The sequence below is a fragment of the Myotis yumanensis genome, unplaced genomic scaffold (assembly GCF_028538775.1).
Source record: "Myotis yumanensis isolate MYYU_CA2020_CCGP unplaced genomic scaffold, mMyoYum1.0.hap1 SCAF_1, whole genome shotgun sequence".
In the NCBI taxonomy this organism is placed as follows: Eukaryota; Metazoa; Chordata; class Mammalia; order Chiroptera; family Vespertilionidae; genus Myotis; species Myotis yumanensis.
In genome coordinates, this window is record NW_027223752.1 from 4,526,883 (window position 1) to 4,542,833 (window position 15,951).

The window sequence follows — 15,951 nt, forward strand, 5'->3', positions numbered from 1 at the left end:
GTGTAGAACAGTTGGCATGCAAACCCCTGACCAGTGCCCAGCCTCTCCTCTGTCAGTCTATCTCACTCTTAGGTACCATGTTCTTTGTTCTGTCTTAACTGCAACTCATTTTTAAACTAGATTGCTTTTAAAAGAAGACTAAATAAAGTTTCCCTTAAGTTATTTAGGTGGTGCTGGGGTTGCTGGGGGCCTGATAGAAGACACAAACACACAACGGGGGGCCTGTACCCAGCAGCCCCAAGGCCTGCCATTTTGGTGCTGGGGCTGCTGGGGGTATCAGAGACACAAACCCACAGGCCCAGCACCCAGCAGACCCAAGGTCTTCGTGGCAGCACTAAGGAGCAGCAAGCCAAGCGGTAGGAAGCAGCAAGCAGGTGGGCAGTAACAAGGGAGGGGTCCCGGACTGCAGGAGGTCACATGCTGGGCTAAGGGACCCCCAACCCATCCCCAGTGCACGAATTTCGTGCACCGGGCCTCTAGTTTTATAATAAAAGACTTATATTTGGGCCCTAACCGATTTGGCTCAGTGGATAGAACGTCAGCCTGCGGACTCAAGGGTCCCAGGTTCGATTCCGGTCAAGGGCATGTACCTTGGTTGCGGGCACATCCCCAGTGGGGAGTGTGCAGGAGGCAGCTGATTGATGTTTCTCTCTCATCGATGTTTCTAACTCACTATCCCTCTCCCTTCCTCTCTGTAAAAAATCAATAAAATACATTTAAAAAAACAAACAAAACAAAACACTTATATTTGGAAAATGGCATCTTCCCCAAGAGAAAAACAAATGTCTTCTGATTCTAGAAATAAAAGTAAAATTACACATTGATTTTGAGAGATTTTCATGATCTAACCAAGAATTCTCCAGCCCTAGCCAGTTTGACTCAGTGGATAGAGCGTCAGCCTGCGGACCAAAGGGTCCAGGGTTTGATTCCAGTCAAGGGCACATACCTAGGTTGCAGGCTTCTCCCTGGTCCAGACCCTGATCGGGGCACATGCAGGAGGCAACCAATCGATGTGTTTCTCTCACATTGATGTTTCTCTCTGTTTTTGCCTCTCTCCCCACTCTCCCTAAAAATCAAGAGCTTGCTAGCATAGAGCAGTCACTCAAACTGGAGGAAAAATATCCTCCAGTGAGGATTAACAAGACAAAAAAAAAAAAAAAAGAATTCCCTAATCATAATCATAATCATCATCATCATCATCATCTCCCTTTGTTAGTATCAGGGCACTATCCTAGGTGTTTTTATTGTATTTCCTCTAATTCTTAGTACTACTGCTGCTTTACTGATGAGGAAGCAGGCTCACAAAGATGAAAGGATTTTCACAAGGCTGTCTAACAGAGCCAGAGCCAGGATTGTAACCTGTGCTGACCCAGATGGAAAGTCCCCATTCCTTCCATTCTGTCCATTGAGGTGTGGACAAAAAAGTGTTCAACAGAAAGTAACTCATAGGGTGAACTGATCATAAATAAATTCCTAACTTGGCAGGGCATGGTGGGTAGTCACGCCCGGCCATATAACTTCTTTACTGAGAGCATATAATCTTAACTATTTTGTAATCCAATCCCCACCTTCATATAATCCTGTTTCCTCAATTTCAAACGAACAAAAGGATCAAAACTGTCATTCTCAGGAGCAGTGGACACCTCCCTTCCTGGAAACTGTCGTCAGTTTTGGCTCAAATAAACTCAGAAACTCTATACAGGTTTGGAAGTTTCCTATGTCAACAGAGGACTTGTTTGATGGGGCTCCTTTCTGACTGCTGACATTGCAGGCCATAAATCAGCAAGAAGTTCGGTCTGAGGTCAGTGGGGGAAACTCTCTTTCTGACTATATACCAAATTTTTAAAAATTGCATTTTAATTGGTTAGTGTTGAAAACATATTACAACTATAGGATGTAACACTAAAATAAATTTCAAACTCAATGTAACATGGAAATTGAAACAAAATGTGTATAAATGCAGCAGGCAGTTCCCTGTTTTCATATATAATGCATTCCTGGAAACATATGTTAAAACTGAGTATGAGAAATACCAAACTTCTACACTATTTGAGGTGGACACCAGTATCAGAACTAAAAAACATGAAATCTTTCATAACATGTTGAACCCACAGTGTGAAGACTTAAGTCTAATGAACATCAGAAAGAGACTAAAGATACAACACTTTGAGCACCCTAATTAATGCCATCTGGTCTATATTAAGTTTATGAAATCTATGTTTCTCAATGCTAATCTAGAACTTTTATGTTTCCATTTACTATTCATTTTCATTACATAAGAACAAAATATACTCAAATACTCGGTTATTACACAAAAACTAACACAAGGGCAAGGACATACTATTTCCAAATATTAAATACTGGCTGGCAAACAATGCCACCATGCAACAGTTCCCCGTATCATTTGTCACCTAATACACAGATGACCAAAAATAACATCTGAAAGGCATTTATACAAATCAGTACATAACGTGCAGAAGTTTGAGTTAACACTAATATCAAATATACCAATGCTGAGGACTATATGTAATTAGTCAGAACAGAGCCATAAAAGTAATTGTGATGGTTCTTCCTTCTTGGAAAAACAGCAAAATTCCCCAGAGGCATGTGTGTATTGGTTTCCCAAGGATGTTACCAGGCAGGGGATTCCCTACAGTGTCCCACATACCGATGGCTTTCTGCTGCATTAACACTCCCCTCCTGCTATTTAATAAAGAGGCTTAAATCCTAATGAGAGGATTTCGTACCATCCGAGGTAGGACAGAGCAGTACACAGAAGACGAGGGACAACCAATAATACGGGTGCTGCCATTCTAATCACTACCCTCCTCCTCTTCCTCCAATTCCAGTTAGGTGTTCCAATCCAAGGAAGGACTTCCGCGAGCCTTCAATCCTCTGAAAACCTTCCTATGTACATTCACATGTACTCAGGGGCTCCTGCCTCCACATTCCACAGCAATTTCTATCCTCCATAGCATAGCTTTTATTAAAAGGCAAAGACTGAGTTCCACTCATCTCTGCATCGATCTCAAGAGCTTGCTAGCATAGAGCAGTCACTCAAACATCTGGAGCAAGATAGACCAGTGAACACACAATGAGAAAGTCCCCATATCTTCTCAATTGAAACTACATTTTACAGAGCTTGTACTGAAAATGTGTTTCCAAAGTCTGAAAATAACACTTGACAAATACATGTTTGACTGACTGAATAAATGTATGTTTCCTGATTCTCCAACAGACTGTTCAATATTGTTCCCTAAGAAACGAATACAGTGTCTTTACAGTCTTCAAAAAACCTATGAGACATCATGAAAAAAATCAATCTCTTTTCATTAATATTATACATCTATAAAAAGTCATCCAGTTAAAAATATGCATAAGCTGAATATTCTTACATATAATTAAACATCTTCAGTCAGCTGGCTTTCCAATCTCTCCTCCTTTAAACTTTATTTTGTGAAGCTAGAAAGGTATTCTTGCATAGCCCATTCCTAGTTCTCTGAACCAATGAATGTTTCTGAGCTGGGAGAGTTGGGGAAAGTGAGTGTGAGCAGCAGCAGGAGGGCACAGGCACTTGTGACCTACTTGCATAGGCACAGCTGAGAGCAAAAATGCTGACTCCAGGACAGTGGGCCCCCTCTTTCTAGGATAACCTACAGTAACCATCAGGGGTCATTGGAGAGACTACAGAATACTTGTAGTTTTATTTCACTTCTTACTACAGAAAGTAAAACAAATACTAACCTTAGCTCCAGGAAGCACTTCATTTTGTTTCAGCGTGAGACTCAACTCCAACCTACCAATTAGCCCTCCAATCTGTACTGGGTCAGAGGGGGCTACCTCTGGTAAAGTTCTAGTTAGCTGTGGGTGTGGCTCATAAACGATTTTAGGATTCCAGCTAGGTGACAGCTTTGGCTCAGTTTCCTACAATAGGGTGATAAGAATAAAGTACACTGCAAATAAATCAAACTGCAAAACACAAATGTCAATTTAAGAAGAAAATATTTGACATGCAAAACTGTATTACGTTACAATAGATAAACCAGAATCTTATAGCTAGTATGAAGCACAATTGTATGTTAGCACAGTACCTTGGTAATGAAGACTAATAATGAAAAAGGACTTTATGAAAAAAAAGCACAGCATCTGTTCAAATTACAGTAATAAGAAAACTTAATAGATGATCTATAATTAAGAAAATCTGATTTGTGAATTAACAAAAGATAAATTATAGAACAACTAATTTTGATACATAAAAGGAGGAATAAAGAACTCCTTAATTATAAACTTATTTAAGATATGATTTGTAAGATAAATTTTCAGCAATACAATCACTATTTAAGGTAAATGTGAACATTGCTTGATTTCCTGCATTTATTGTATAAGGACATTAGTTATTAATATACCCTTGCTCCCCAAGCCACAGTAGCCAATGTTTCTCTATCTAATTAATACACAGCAAAAAGGAAAGGCAGCTATAATAATACAAGGGTAATATGCTAATTAGACCAGACGTCCTTCTGGACAACCTTCCGGACTAAGCCGGGGCTATGAGGGAAACCTGGGTCCCGGGTGCCTGCTGGCAGCCAGAGAGAAGCCCGGGTGCTGGGTGCCAGAGGGAAGCTGGTGGAAGGAAGGCCTACTCTTGCACGAATTTTGTGCATCGGGCCTCTAGTCCTATATAATAAAAAGCTAATATGCAAATCGACCAAAGGAAGAAATGACTGGTCGCTATGATGCGCAATGACCACCAGGGAGCAGACGCTCAAGGCAGAAGCTGCTCCCTGGTGGTCTGTGCACTCCCACAGGGGGAGCATTAGGCCCCCTCACCCCAGGAAGCAGGCCTAAGCCGTCAGTCGGACATGCCCTGAGGGCTCCAGGACTGTGAGAGGGAGCAGGCCGGGCTGAGAGACACCCCCCCGCAAGTGCACAAATTCCATGCACCGGGCCTCTAGTTAATTATAAATATGAATGTTTTAAAATCTCTGAAATATGTCCCTACTTTTCCAGATCAGATGGAAACTCATTAACACATTATATATTCTAGCAAAATAGCTCTCACTTAAACCTTTGAAAAATTTGTGATGTAGTTTTGGTTTTGTTTTCCTTACCACTGGTGCAGTTGAACACACTGGGGAAGATTTTGCTGATGCAGAAAACTCATCCCAGAAGAGAGACACTCCAGAGAGCTGGAGTAACTTGTGAGCAAAAGCTGTAGGCTGATGGACGTTAATTCCTGAGGACTCGTCTGCAGTTTCATCACAGTATACAGTTCTGAAAGTTAACACCAAAAAGGGCATTTGCGTAAAACTTCTAGGAAAACGTACTTGCAATGATAAGAAATGCACACAGCTGTTTAAGTTAAAGGGATTTTTCAAGTGTTAGCACCTTAGGATGTGTCTATAATGTGGGTCAGCATTACCATGCTTTACCACAGTAAATATTTCATGAGGAGACCTTACCCCCCAGTAAGGATAACTTCATGAGGCTCCTAAATTGGGGGGGGGGGGGGGGATCAATAACTTTCTAAAGTTAGCTTCAAGGAACAGTTCCTGAGTACCCTCCAAACACCTCTGGGGAACAGTGAAACGGCATCTGGCTCCCTGTCAAAAGCCTGACATAAATGACCTGTCTTGAAATCTTATGATTATGCTATAAATACTTGACTAATCTTCAGTTTAATCAAAATAAGGGAAGTAGTTCTAAATGTATGAGATTTTAGATATTATTTAACATACTATCTAAGGTAGGGCAACCTAATTTCAAAAATCTTTGAACAATAACTGATAGGTATGTTTTGTGAAAAGACAGAACCCATAACTTATCTGCTTAAAATTTGGCAAAGGTCCCCCACAGATCCATATACAAGTATTGTTGGAGGTCAGTGTACATACTTCATTCTGCTTATTTCTGTGGGCAGTTCTCATGGCACTAAGACACAGTGAACAGTCAGTAACTCTAATCAACACCCATGAGATATAAAGTCAATCCCTGCTGAGAACTATTTACTGGGTCCAAGTGGGCATCCACAGAAAACCAAAAGCGATGTTTATATATATCTGTTTATATAAATCACTACTGCACATGTTGACCTTATAATACCCTCACAGAATCCTCAAAGAAAACAGAAGTCTTAGCCTTTCTCACCAAAGCAGCAAAACTGCTGCTCACATTAATGAGACACACCTAGAGTGCACTGCTTATGTGCAAAACCTGACACTCCCCAGCGGGAGTGCCTCACGCTTAGCAGCACACTGTTTTGACTTGACAGCAACTAAAAGAGAATTTCTTGCTTTGAATTCGACATAGTATTATATATAATTATACCCCAACTGGTACTTTACGTTTTCCATAAAGGGACTGGAACATAGCTTGGAGAGCAGCACTTTACTCTGAAATTACGCAATATATTAATTAAATATCATTACTTCTCACCTCCAAAAGCATTCTGAAGTCTAATAAGAGTTAGAGTATGTTATTCATTAAAAAACAGAATAGGGTCATATTTTTCCAGGTATAAAAGGTCTTACCTTTCTATTCGAATTTCAAGTGCAGTTCCAGTTTTGGAGTTTTCTGGCACATGTTCAATTCTCAAGACGGTGTCTATAAAAGTGACTTTTACTCTTCTTAGTACTAAAGTAAATAGGTAACCATCAACATAAGAGACAAATAAAAACTTCGAAGGAAAGAATAAATACTAAATTTGTTTAATATGAACTTACAAAATAAAATTGAATTCCTTTCCTTAAAAATCCCAAACTCTTGAGTTCTGAGCACTTGCCCGTTGTTACATCTCATGGACACTGGGGGCAGTGACTAACACTGTTGAATTCAGACCCAATTCTAAGCATAATAAAGTAAACCCAAAGAGAAGTACAAAAAACATGAAACTAAATGGAATGCAATATTTAAATGACCCCAATTCTAAAGTTCTGAAGGGAGAACAGTTCATTTAAAAGTCACTTTAATGACTTTTCCTTATACAAGGCTTACTAAACAAAGATACTAAATGAAATCTCGATTTTTTAAAAAATACTCAATAATACCAAACCTGTTTCAATGGTTTCAGCAAACTTTTCAAGTCCTTCAAAAGGCTGGGATCCTTCTCCTTGTTCATCTGTTAGCTTCTGGCTAAGACATTCCTTCGCCAACTGCATACTGCTGGTCATGAAACTTGACCAATACATAGGCTCAGATCCAGTTGCTGCAGAAAATATAGATTAATCCTGAATAATTTTTCATAGTTACCACAAGCCATTTCTTAAAATAACACATTTCAAGTAGATAAATTATTAATCCTCTACAAGATATTTAGCAACAGGGTGTTACCTAGGGATACAATATTCTACAGAAATTACCCCTTAGATTTAAACATCATCTTATAATGACTGGGGGGGGGGGCAGAAATCACAGTAAAAGTCCAGAGACATGTGCTCTGAGTACATGATATATATTTGCCAAATATTAATTCATGTGCTCATTCAGTGGGTATTTTACACACCCATGAGCTGTTCAAAATACTGTAGAGCAGGAGTTGACAAACTTTCTGTAAAGAGTCAGATAGTAAATATATTAGGCTTTTGGGGCCATGTAGTCTCTATCACAACTACTCAACTCTTTCATTCCAGTGCAAAAGCAACCAGAGAGAATGAATAAATGAAGAAGTATTTTGGTGTTCCAATAAAATTTTTTTTACAAAAACCAGATTTGGCCTGCCGGCCTTAATTAACTGATCGCCAATAGGAGTAGAAAAATAAAATAATTATTAATTCTGCCTTCAGAGAGCCTATAGCATAATAGAAGAAATGAGATAAGATTAAAAAGAATTAGTACAACTATTAAGTTTCAACAGAAAACATTATGACCACTAAGAGGTGAATTTCTCTAGCTGAGGGAATTAACAGGAAAACAAGTACAGGTAGAGTTGATGTAGGCTTTAGAGGGTTAGTATAAATGTAGATAAAACAAAAGAGCAACCTTTGAGGAAGAAACACATGAACTGAAAAATCCTTTCCAGCGCTTCCCCTCATGAGAGAATTCCACCACACTTTCTTTTGTTATTCAAAACAAATGGGCAGAGATTAGTAGAATTACTGTCTTCCAAATCAATTGTAAAAGCCCTTCTAATAGGACAGTTTTAAAGTAAGGAGAAAATATTTGACTTTCCATCAGAAAGTATTATTATATGTACTCATAGTTAAAAGATAAAATATTCTTGTTAATTAAATACCGGGTTATTAAGGAGGATTTCCATGCACAGATTACTAATTTTCAAAATACAGGCACTATAATTCTACTAAGCATAATTTAAACTTGGTGATTCAGACAGCACTGGAAATTATAGTTCTTCAAATATATGTTTAAAAACATCACTTGTCACTGAAAAAAAAGGAATTTAAGTTCATAATTTAAGATGACTTACCATCGTAACTTAACTGGTTCTTAAAATGCACACACACACATAAATACACACTTTGTAGTAGAAAATCTGAGATACAACATAGCACAGTGGTTAAGAACAAGGACTCCAGAACTAGACTGGCTGAGTTCAGATTCTCTCTTTTCCACTTAATAGCTATGACCTTGGACAAATTATTAAACTTATATAGGCCTCAATTACCTGTTCTGCAAAAATAAAGATAATAAAAAATATCTATTTCAAAGAGCTATTGTGAAGATAATATTTGTAAAGCACTAAGTATAGTATCTGGCATGCAAGAGGTACTATATATGCTTAAGTCAGAAAACATGTGCAAGTAAAGCAACCACACGTATATACTTGTAAACAATTACAACTTTAAAGCTTTTCCTTCCAAAAATTTTTGCCCACTTACCCAAACCTAGGAAAGAGATGAAATAATTGTACAATGAACACCTGCGTGCCCTTCACCTAGATTCATCAAGATTCTATTCTCTCTCTCTCTCTCTCTCTCTCTCATACTTTTGCTGAACTATCTGAAGATAAACTGCAGACATCATAACACTCACTCCTAAATACCTCAGCATGTAACTCCTAAGAACAAGAACATCCTCCTGCAAAATACACCCAAGAAATATAACTTTAATATATACTACTCTTATATTTTATACCCAAATTTTCCCGGCTACCCCGATAACATCCTTCATAGCAATAAACAAACAAAGACTTGATTATATACTGCAATTAGTTATTCATGTCTTTAGCCTCCTTTAATCTGGAACAGTTCCTCCATCCTTCTTGTCTTCCATTACACGACATTTTTAACAGTACCAACTATTTACTTTATAAAACTTCCCTTACTTTGGATGTGTCTGACTGCTGCTTTATAATTTAGCAGGAACAGTAAGTACAACACTGATGTGTGTCCTTCCCAGTTGATTACATCAGGACACACATGCAGTCAGTTATTTTTGGTGGTGCCTGTCAATTTTCTCTAACATAAAGGTAAGTTTACCCTTTGTAAAAAATATGTAGCCCTGGCCAGGTGGCTCAATTGGTTGAAGCATCATCCCTTACACCAAAAAGGTTGTGAGTTCAATTCCTGGGTCAGGGCACATACCTGGGTTGTGGGTTCAATCCCTGGTCAAGGCACTTAAGGGAGGCAACCGATTAATGTTTATCTCTCACAAGGATGTTTCTCTCTCTTCCTCTCTCTATACATAACCTCTGGTGAGGATTAAGAAGAAGAATCTACAAATCAGTGGGACATAATTTGATACTGTCTAAATATTAAACTCCTCAACAACCTTTCACTAAATGGCATTAGCATTCATTGATGATTCTATTCTGTATCAATTTTTACTATGGTGGCCAAAAGAATGGTGAATTCTATTTTTGTTATTTATACGTAAGTAGGTATTCTACTGCAATAAAGATCTTTCCCTTCTCCCTGTCCCCATTACATATTTATTTATTTGCATCAATATGGACTTAGGGCATTTTTTTAATTTAGCATGTTATAATTCATTATTGTCATCATTATTTTTGATACTCAAGCTTTCTCAGGTTTGGCTAATGGGAGCCCCTTCAAGCCTGATCTTGTGTCCTTTTAACAATTCTCCACAATTTTTGAGAACTTCCTTGCTTTCTGGCACAGTCCTTTGAATCTTTAGAACACAGTAAGTAATTGGTAACAAATAATTACATCAACCATCTACATACTAAAGTTCCTGTGGGTAAATAGGCAGAGACGTAACATAAAAGATACAATCACACACATACACACACCCTACACCGACCCATTTTATCTATCTCACAAATACAATGCAAAGTCATAAATTAAATACTGAATATAATGCAATTAGATTACTTTCCCAATCTCTTGGAAATAAAATAGAAACACTCAATAGAATAAAATAAATAGAACACATGAGATACACCTACCTAGGCGAGGTCTAGGTCGGAAGACCATTTCTAGCCCTTTCACTTCCAGTGCACAATTATCCTGTAGCAAGGAGCCCCATGGAACTGACAGAGAAATTGACTGTATGAATCCTTCAGTGACTTCTAAAGGCGCATCTGCTGACTCCAGGATCTCATTGAGGCACTAAAGAGAAAAACCAAGGGCAATTTTAAATCACGAGAACTTAAAATTGTTAATGTAGTCAGATGCTGAATATGCTCATATGTGTCAGGCACTAGGATAAAGGAAGCAGAGACCTAGTTAAAGACGATCCCTGGTCCTCACAAGCTTACAAAGATAACTTACCATGAAACGCACACGTAATTAAAGTGTGATGAGTTGCACCCAGCAGGTGTGGCTCAGTGGTTGAGTGTCGACCTATGAACCAGGAAATCACAGTTCGATTCCCAGTCAGGGCACATGCCCGGGTTGTGGGCTCAATCCCCAGTGTGGGGCATGCAGGAGGCAGCTGATCAATGATTCTCTCATCATTGATGTTTCTCTCTCTCTCTCCCTTCTTCTCTGAAATCAATAAAAATATATTATTTTAAAATATATTTGCCAGAACCGGTTTGGCTCGGTGGATAGAGCGTCGGCCTGCGGACTGGGGGGTCCCAGGTTCGATTCCGGTCGAGGGCATGTGCCTGGGTTGCAGGCACATCCCCAGTGGGAGGTGTGCGGGAGGCAGCTGGTCGATGTTTCTCTCTCATCGATGTTTCTGGCTCTCTGTCTCTCTCCCTTCCTCTCTGTAAAAAATCAATAAAATATATAAAAAAATATATATATATATATATATTTTATTGATTTTTTTACAGAGAGGGACAGAGTCAGAAACATCGATGAGAAACATCGATCAGCTGCCTCCTGCACACCTCCCACTGGGGATGTGCCCGCAACCAAGGTACATGCCCTTGACCGGAATCGAACCTGGGACCTTTCAGTCCGCAGGCTGACGCTCTATCCACTGAGCCAAACCAGCCAGGGCAAAATATATTCTTTTTTTAAAAGTGGGATGAGTTACGTAACAGAGAAAATGCATTGTGCTATTTGAGCGTGTAAAGACCCTAACCTGGAGATTCAAGGCATGCTAGTTGAGGAAGTGCTATTTAAAGCTGAAACAAGAAGGCTGACAAAAAATTGGAAATGGAACTCCCATTTGACCCTGTGATCCCACTTCTAGGAATATATCCCAAGAAACCAGAAACACCCATCAGAAAGGATATATGCACCCAGATGTTCATAGCAGCACAATTCACCATAGCTAAGATCTGGAAACAGCCTAAGTGCCCATCAGTAGATGAATGGATTAGAAAACTGTGGTACATCTACACGATGGAATACTATGTTGCTGTTAAAAAGAAGGAACTCTTACCATTTGCAACAGCATGGATGGAACTGGAGAGCATTATGCTAAGTGAAACAAGCCAGTCAATGAAGGAAAAATACCACATGATCTCATTCTTTCATGGATAATTAAGACCATTACAAACTTTTGAACAATAATAAATACAGTGGCAGAGCTGCCTCAAACTGATTGTCGGACTTCAGTGGTAAGGCCAGGGAGGGTTGGGGGACAGGAGGGAGGGGAGTAAGAGATCAACCGAAGGACTTGTATGCATCCATATAACCATAACTAATGGACATAAGACACTGGGGGGTAAGGGAGGGCAGGGGCTTGTCAAGGGTGGGGGGGGAAAAAGCACACATATGTAATACCCTTTGTAATGCTGTAGGCAATAAAAAAAATAAAATAAAATAAAAAGATGGTCATTGTAAGCATAAAAAAAAAAAAAAAGAAGGCTGAGGAGTAACTAGGCAAAGTGTTCCAGGCAAAGACAAAGGCATGTGGAAGGATTAAAAAACAAACAAACAAACAAAAAAAAAAGCAGAGGTCAGAGAGGGCAAGCACACGTACTTGAGATGCAAGAGTATCTGAAGAGAAAAGCAGCTGTAGCTTTAGTGTACCGTGTCAGGGTGATGAGCCAGAGATAAGGCTTCAGAGATAAGAGAGAGGGGCATCCAAAGAACCTTGTAATTCATGTTAGAGTCTGAAATTTATCTCAAGGGCAAGGTGAAACCATTGACAGATTTTGAGTTTCCATGCCATGACGGGACTGGAACAGTTAGAGGGCCTCTCCTGCAGCCAGGTAGAGCACGGATTGGAAGAAAGCAAACCTCAGACAGAATGGTCGTCATGAGTAGAAGCTAGAGAAGTTGGTTTGGCAAGGACAGCAACACTGAGGACGGTGAGAAGCGGACGGATTGTTGTAATTCATTAGGAAGCCAAGTTAACTGCCATCAGGAGGAAAGAAGAATGACTCCCGGGTGCTGGCTTGGGCAACTGCTTACACAGTGGTGCCATTTACTAGACAGAGAAACCTGGAGAAGCCGGTTAGGCGACAGATGAGGAGTTCAGCCCCAAAGAATACATGTGAGCAGACATCCAGGTGGAGATGTCTAGGAAGCAGCTGGAAATTTCGGTCTAGAGCTCGAGAGAGTCATCTGGGCTGGAGACAGAGAAGAGCATTGTAAACACAGAGGGTAAATGACGCCACAGGGGTGAGGAGAGACGACCTGTAGGAACTTATGTAGAGGAAAACAACTAGAGGCCTAGGACAGAACCCTGGTAAACACCAATATTTAAGAAACACGTTAAGAAAGAGGAACCTGCAAAAGACAGAGAGGAGAAGGGAAATCAAGAAAGCTTCATTTTCCAGAAAATCATGGAAAGACAACGTGAAAGAAAAGAGTGGGCAAGTGCAGCAACAGCTAAAAAGGAGTCAAAGATTTTTAAGTGTCCCCTGGACTTTACTAGGTAAGTGGTATTTAGGGTACAGGTGATGCCATTGAGAGGGATTTCAATAGAGTGGGGAGGCAAACTAGATTATAACAGAAGGGTGACAGAATGGATGTAAATACAGTTAGCAGAATAATTAAATGTGTTTCTGACAATGTATTTTTAAATTAGAATAAAAGTTACTAAATGCCAGTTTTATGTAGGGTACTTCCTGAAGGCCATGTTGCATAAGAGTGTAGTCATAATTCTTTGTCTACAAGCCTAACGTTGAACATTGAGTGAGACGGAGACTGGCTCCTGTTTTACCAGAGGTTTCTCCTGAAAGGCTTTCTTCATGCTGGGGCTTGCGTAATCATCCAGACTTTTTAAAAAGTACATGGGCACGGGTGGTCTCAAGGTACAAACACCCAGATCCTCACTCAATAAAGATACTCTTTCCCACTTTGACTGGAGTATCATGTTTTAAAGAGCCCTGTCTGAGCTCTAAAGACTTGAAGCCAGTAAAAATGCCACAAAGAAAGCCTGGTATCCTGCTTGGAAGCCCTGAAGATGGCTGGCGCTGGAGCGTCAGGCCAATGCCCTACCATCACTGGCGGTTGGTAAGAGTAGAAGGGGAGCAGTAAAGATGCCTCTGCGTCCCTGCAGAACCCCCACACACTCTGGGCCGCAACAAGTAGGAGGGCTACTGAGATGGGCCTTAAAGCCTGGAGCATGGGCTTAGGTGGAGTTGCTACAGGTGAGGGATTCACCTAACTCAGCAGATACTGCAGGCGGGCCTGATGGCAGCTGGGTGGCGTGGCTTCCTGGCCCTACGGGGCACATTAAGATTCAACCATGAGATTCCAGCAAAGGTAATCAGTTACCATTCTTGTTGTGTTTATGCAAACATAATCTTAATTTGGTTTTTTTGATAGCCATGGAGGAATTTTAAGAAGAAAAATCCTATTTCAATAGAAGTTGTTAAAACTAAAATGGTTTCTTTCCCTTCCACCAGACCATTTGTTAAGATATGCCCAGTACGGGCCTCTAGCAACGGTGGAATAGAAATGCAGTCCGTCTCATGATTGAGCCGGAAGTTCCAAGACAAAGGGGGGAATGAAAGGGCGAGGGCTAGGCCCTCCACCTTGCCCAGGGTAAGGGCTAGGCCCTCCACCTTGCCCCAGGGTAAGGGCTACGCCCTCCACCTTGCCCCAGGGTAAGGGCTACGCCCTCCACCTTGCCCCAGGGTAAGTGCTCCATCTTACCTTGGCCACGTGCTTGGCAAGGAGCTTCTTCCCGGAAGTCTAAGCCTCTGCTAGCCACACCCAGGAACAAGACACCGACTCTTGCCTGGCCAATCGGCAGAGCACAGTCCTTTCTCCTCCCCTTACTCCAACTCCCCCTATATAACCCATCTCCACACAGAGTTATCTCTCTCTCTGCTTCCTGCTGCTGTGTCGGCAAGGTGGGGGAGCCGAGCTAGCTCGAATAAAGACTCTTATGCTTTTGCATCGGAAAAAAAAAAAAAAAAACATACTCTTTCCCCAAACTGACCTTCCTCGGAAGAGTACTTACAGCAGTGACGTCACGTTGGGTCTGCTTTCCCATAGCCCTCCGTGTCACTCACTTCTCCCACTTAGCCAAAACAGGCCTATCCTTTTACCTTCCTGAACCCTCCCTTATACACTACCTAGCGTATAAAAATCTCCAGGCAGGGCCAGAAACTTAATTTTCTGGTCTTTCACTGTCTTATACATATTTTTGACATGATACCAAAGAAAATCAAAGAACTAAGTGATATTGCTACTGCAAATCCCTTCAGTTCTCATCCACTTAGTTAAGACATCAGTGTTTCTCAAGCTTATAACTATTTTAAAAATTTAGAATGAGCCCTGGCCAGGTGGCTCAATAGGTTTAAGTGCCGTCCCTTATACCAAAAAGGTTGAGGGTTCAATTCCTGGGCAGGGCACATTCCTAGGTTGCGGGTTTGATCTCCAGTTGGGGAGCAATTGATGGATGGTTTTCTCTCTCTCTCTCTCTCTCTCTTTTGCTCTCTCTTCCCCCCTTCCTCTCTCTCTGAAATCAATAAAACATATTCTCAGGTGAGAATTAAAAAAAGAAAAAGAAAATTTATATAAAAGCACCCAATATATATATATATATATATATATATATATATATAGTGGTAAATAAATGGTCACTATTATCTTCAAAAGCAAACTAAAATCCCCTACCTTGATGCCATGCCCCTCTAGTCATCAACCTCATTTCTCTTTCTTTCGTCAAACGAGCTATTTTCTCAAACCACAAACTACTATCTGCCTTCTAACACTCAGCTCCTTTGAAACTGCTCTTAACCGCCAATAAACTGACAAATGCAATGAAAAATGTTCGGTCCTCATCTTCCTTGAATACTCATCTCAGTCTAATTCCTATTTTGAAATTCTAACTTTTCTTGGCTTCCGTAACATGCTTCACGCTGAGTCTTTTTTCCAATTCTTTACCACTTAAAATGATGATACTCCTCTAAGTTGTATCTTCAGCTTTTTTTGTTTCTCAACTAATCTACAACTGCCCATGCACTTTATGCCATTCCAGTGTTTCAGTTACCACTGATACTCTGATAACTCCCAAATCTTCCCAACTCTTCCTCAAATCCAACACTATATAGCGTTTTGACCACTTCAAGGGGAAAAGAACTCATGAACTCCTCCCTCCCACTTCAAGCTCCTTGAAGTTAGCAGTCTCTAAAATGTATCTATCCCAGAGATAACAGATGATCCAATAGAGATG

At 40.3% G+C, this 15,951-nt stretch overlaps 1 protein-coding gene across 1 annotated transcript in view; it reads right to left on the reverse strand.

Moving 5' to 3' along the window:
• Positions 1 to 15,951, reverse strand: part of ATG2B (autophagy related 2B) — a 73,094-nt gene that overhangs the window by 52,692 nt on the left and 4,451 nt on the right. The window contains exons 2-6 of the mRNA XM_070412634.1: positions 10,364 to 10,526; positions 7,052 to 7,204; positions 6,531 to 6,633; positions 5,112 to 5,274; positions 3,745 to 3,924 (exon numbers count right to left, since the gene is read on the reverse strand). Coding sequence (XP_070268735.1) covers positions 3,745 to 3,924; positions 5,112 to 5,274; positions 6,531 to 6,633; positions 7,052 to 7,204; positions 10,364 to 10,526 — 762 coding nt within the window. The remainder of the gene's footprint in view (positions 1 to 3,744; positions 3,925 to 5,111; positions 5,275 to 6,530; positions 6,634 to 7,051; positions 7,205 to 10,363; positions 10,527 to 15,951) is intronic.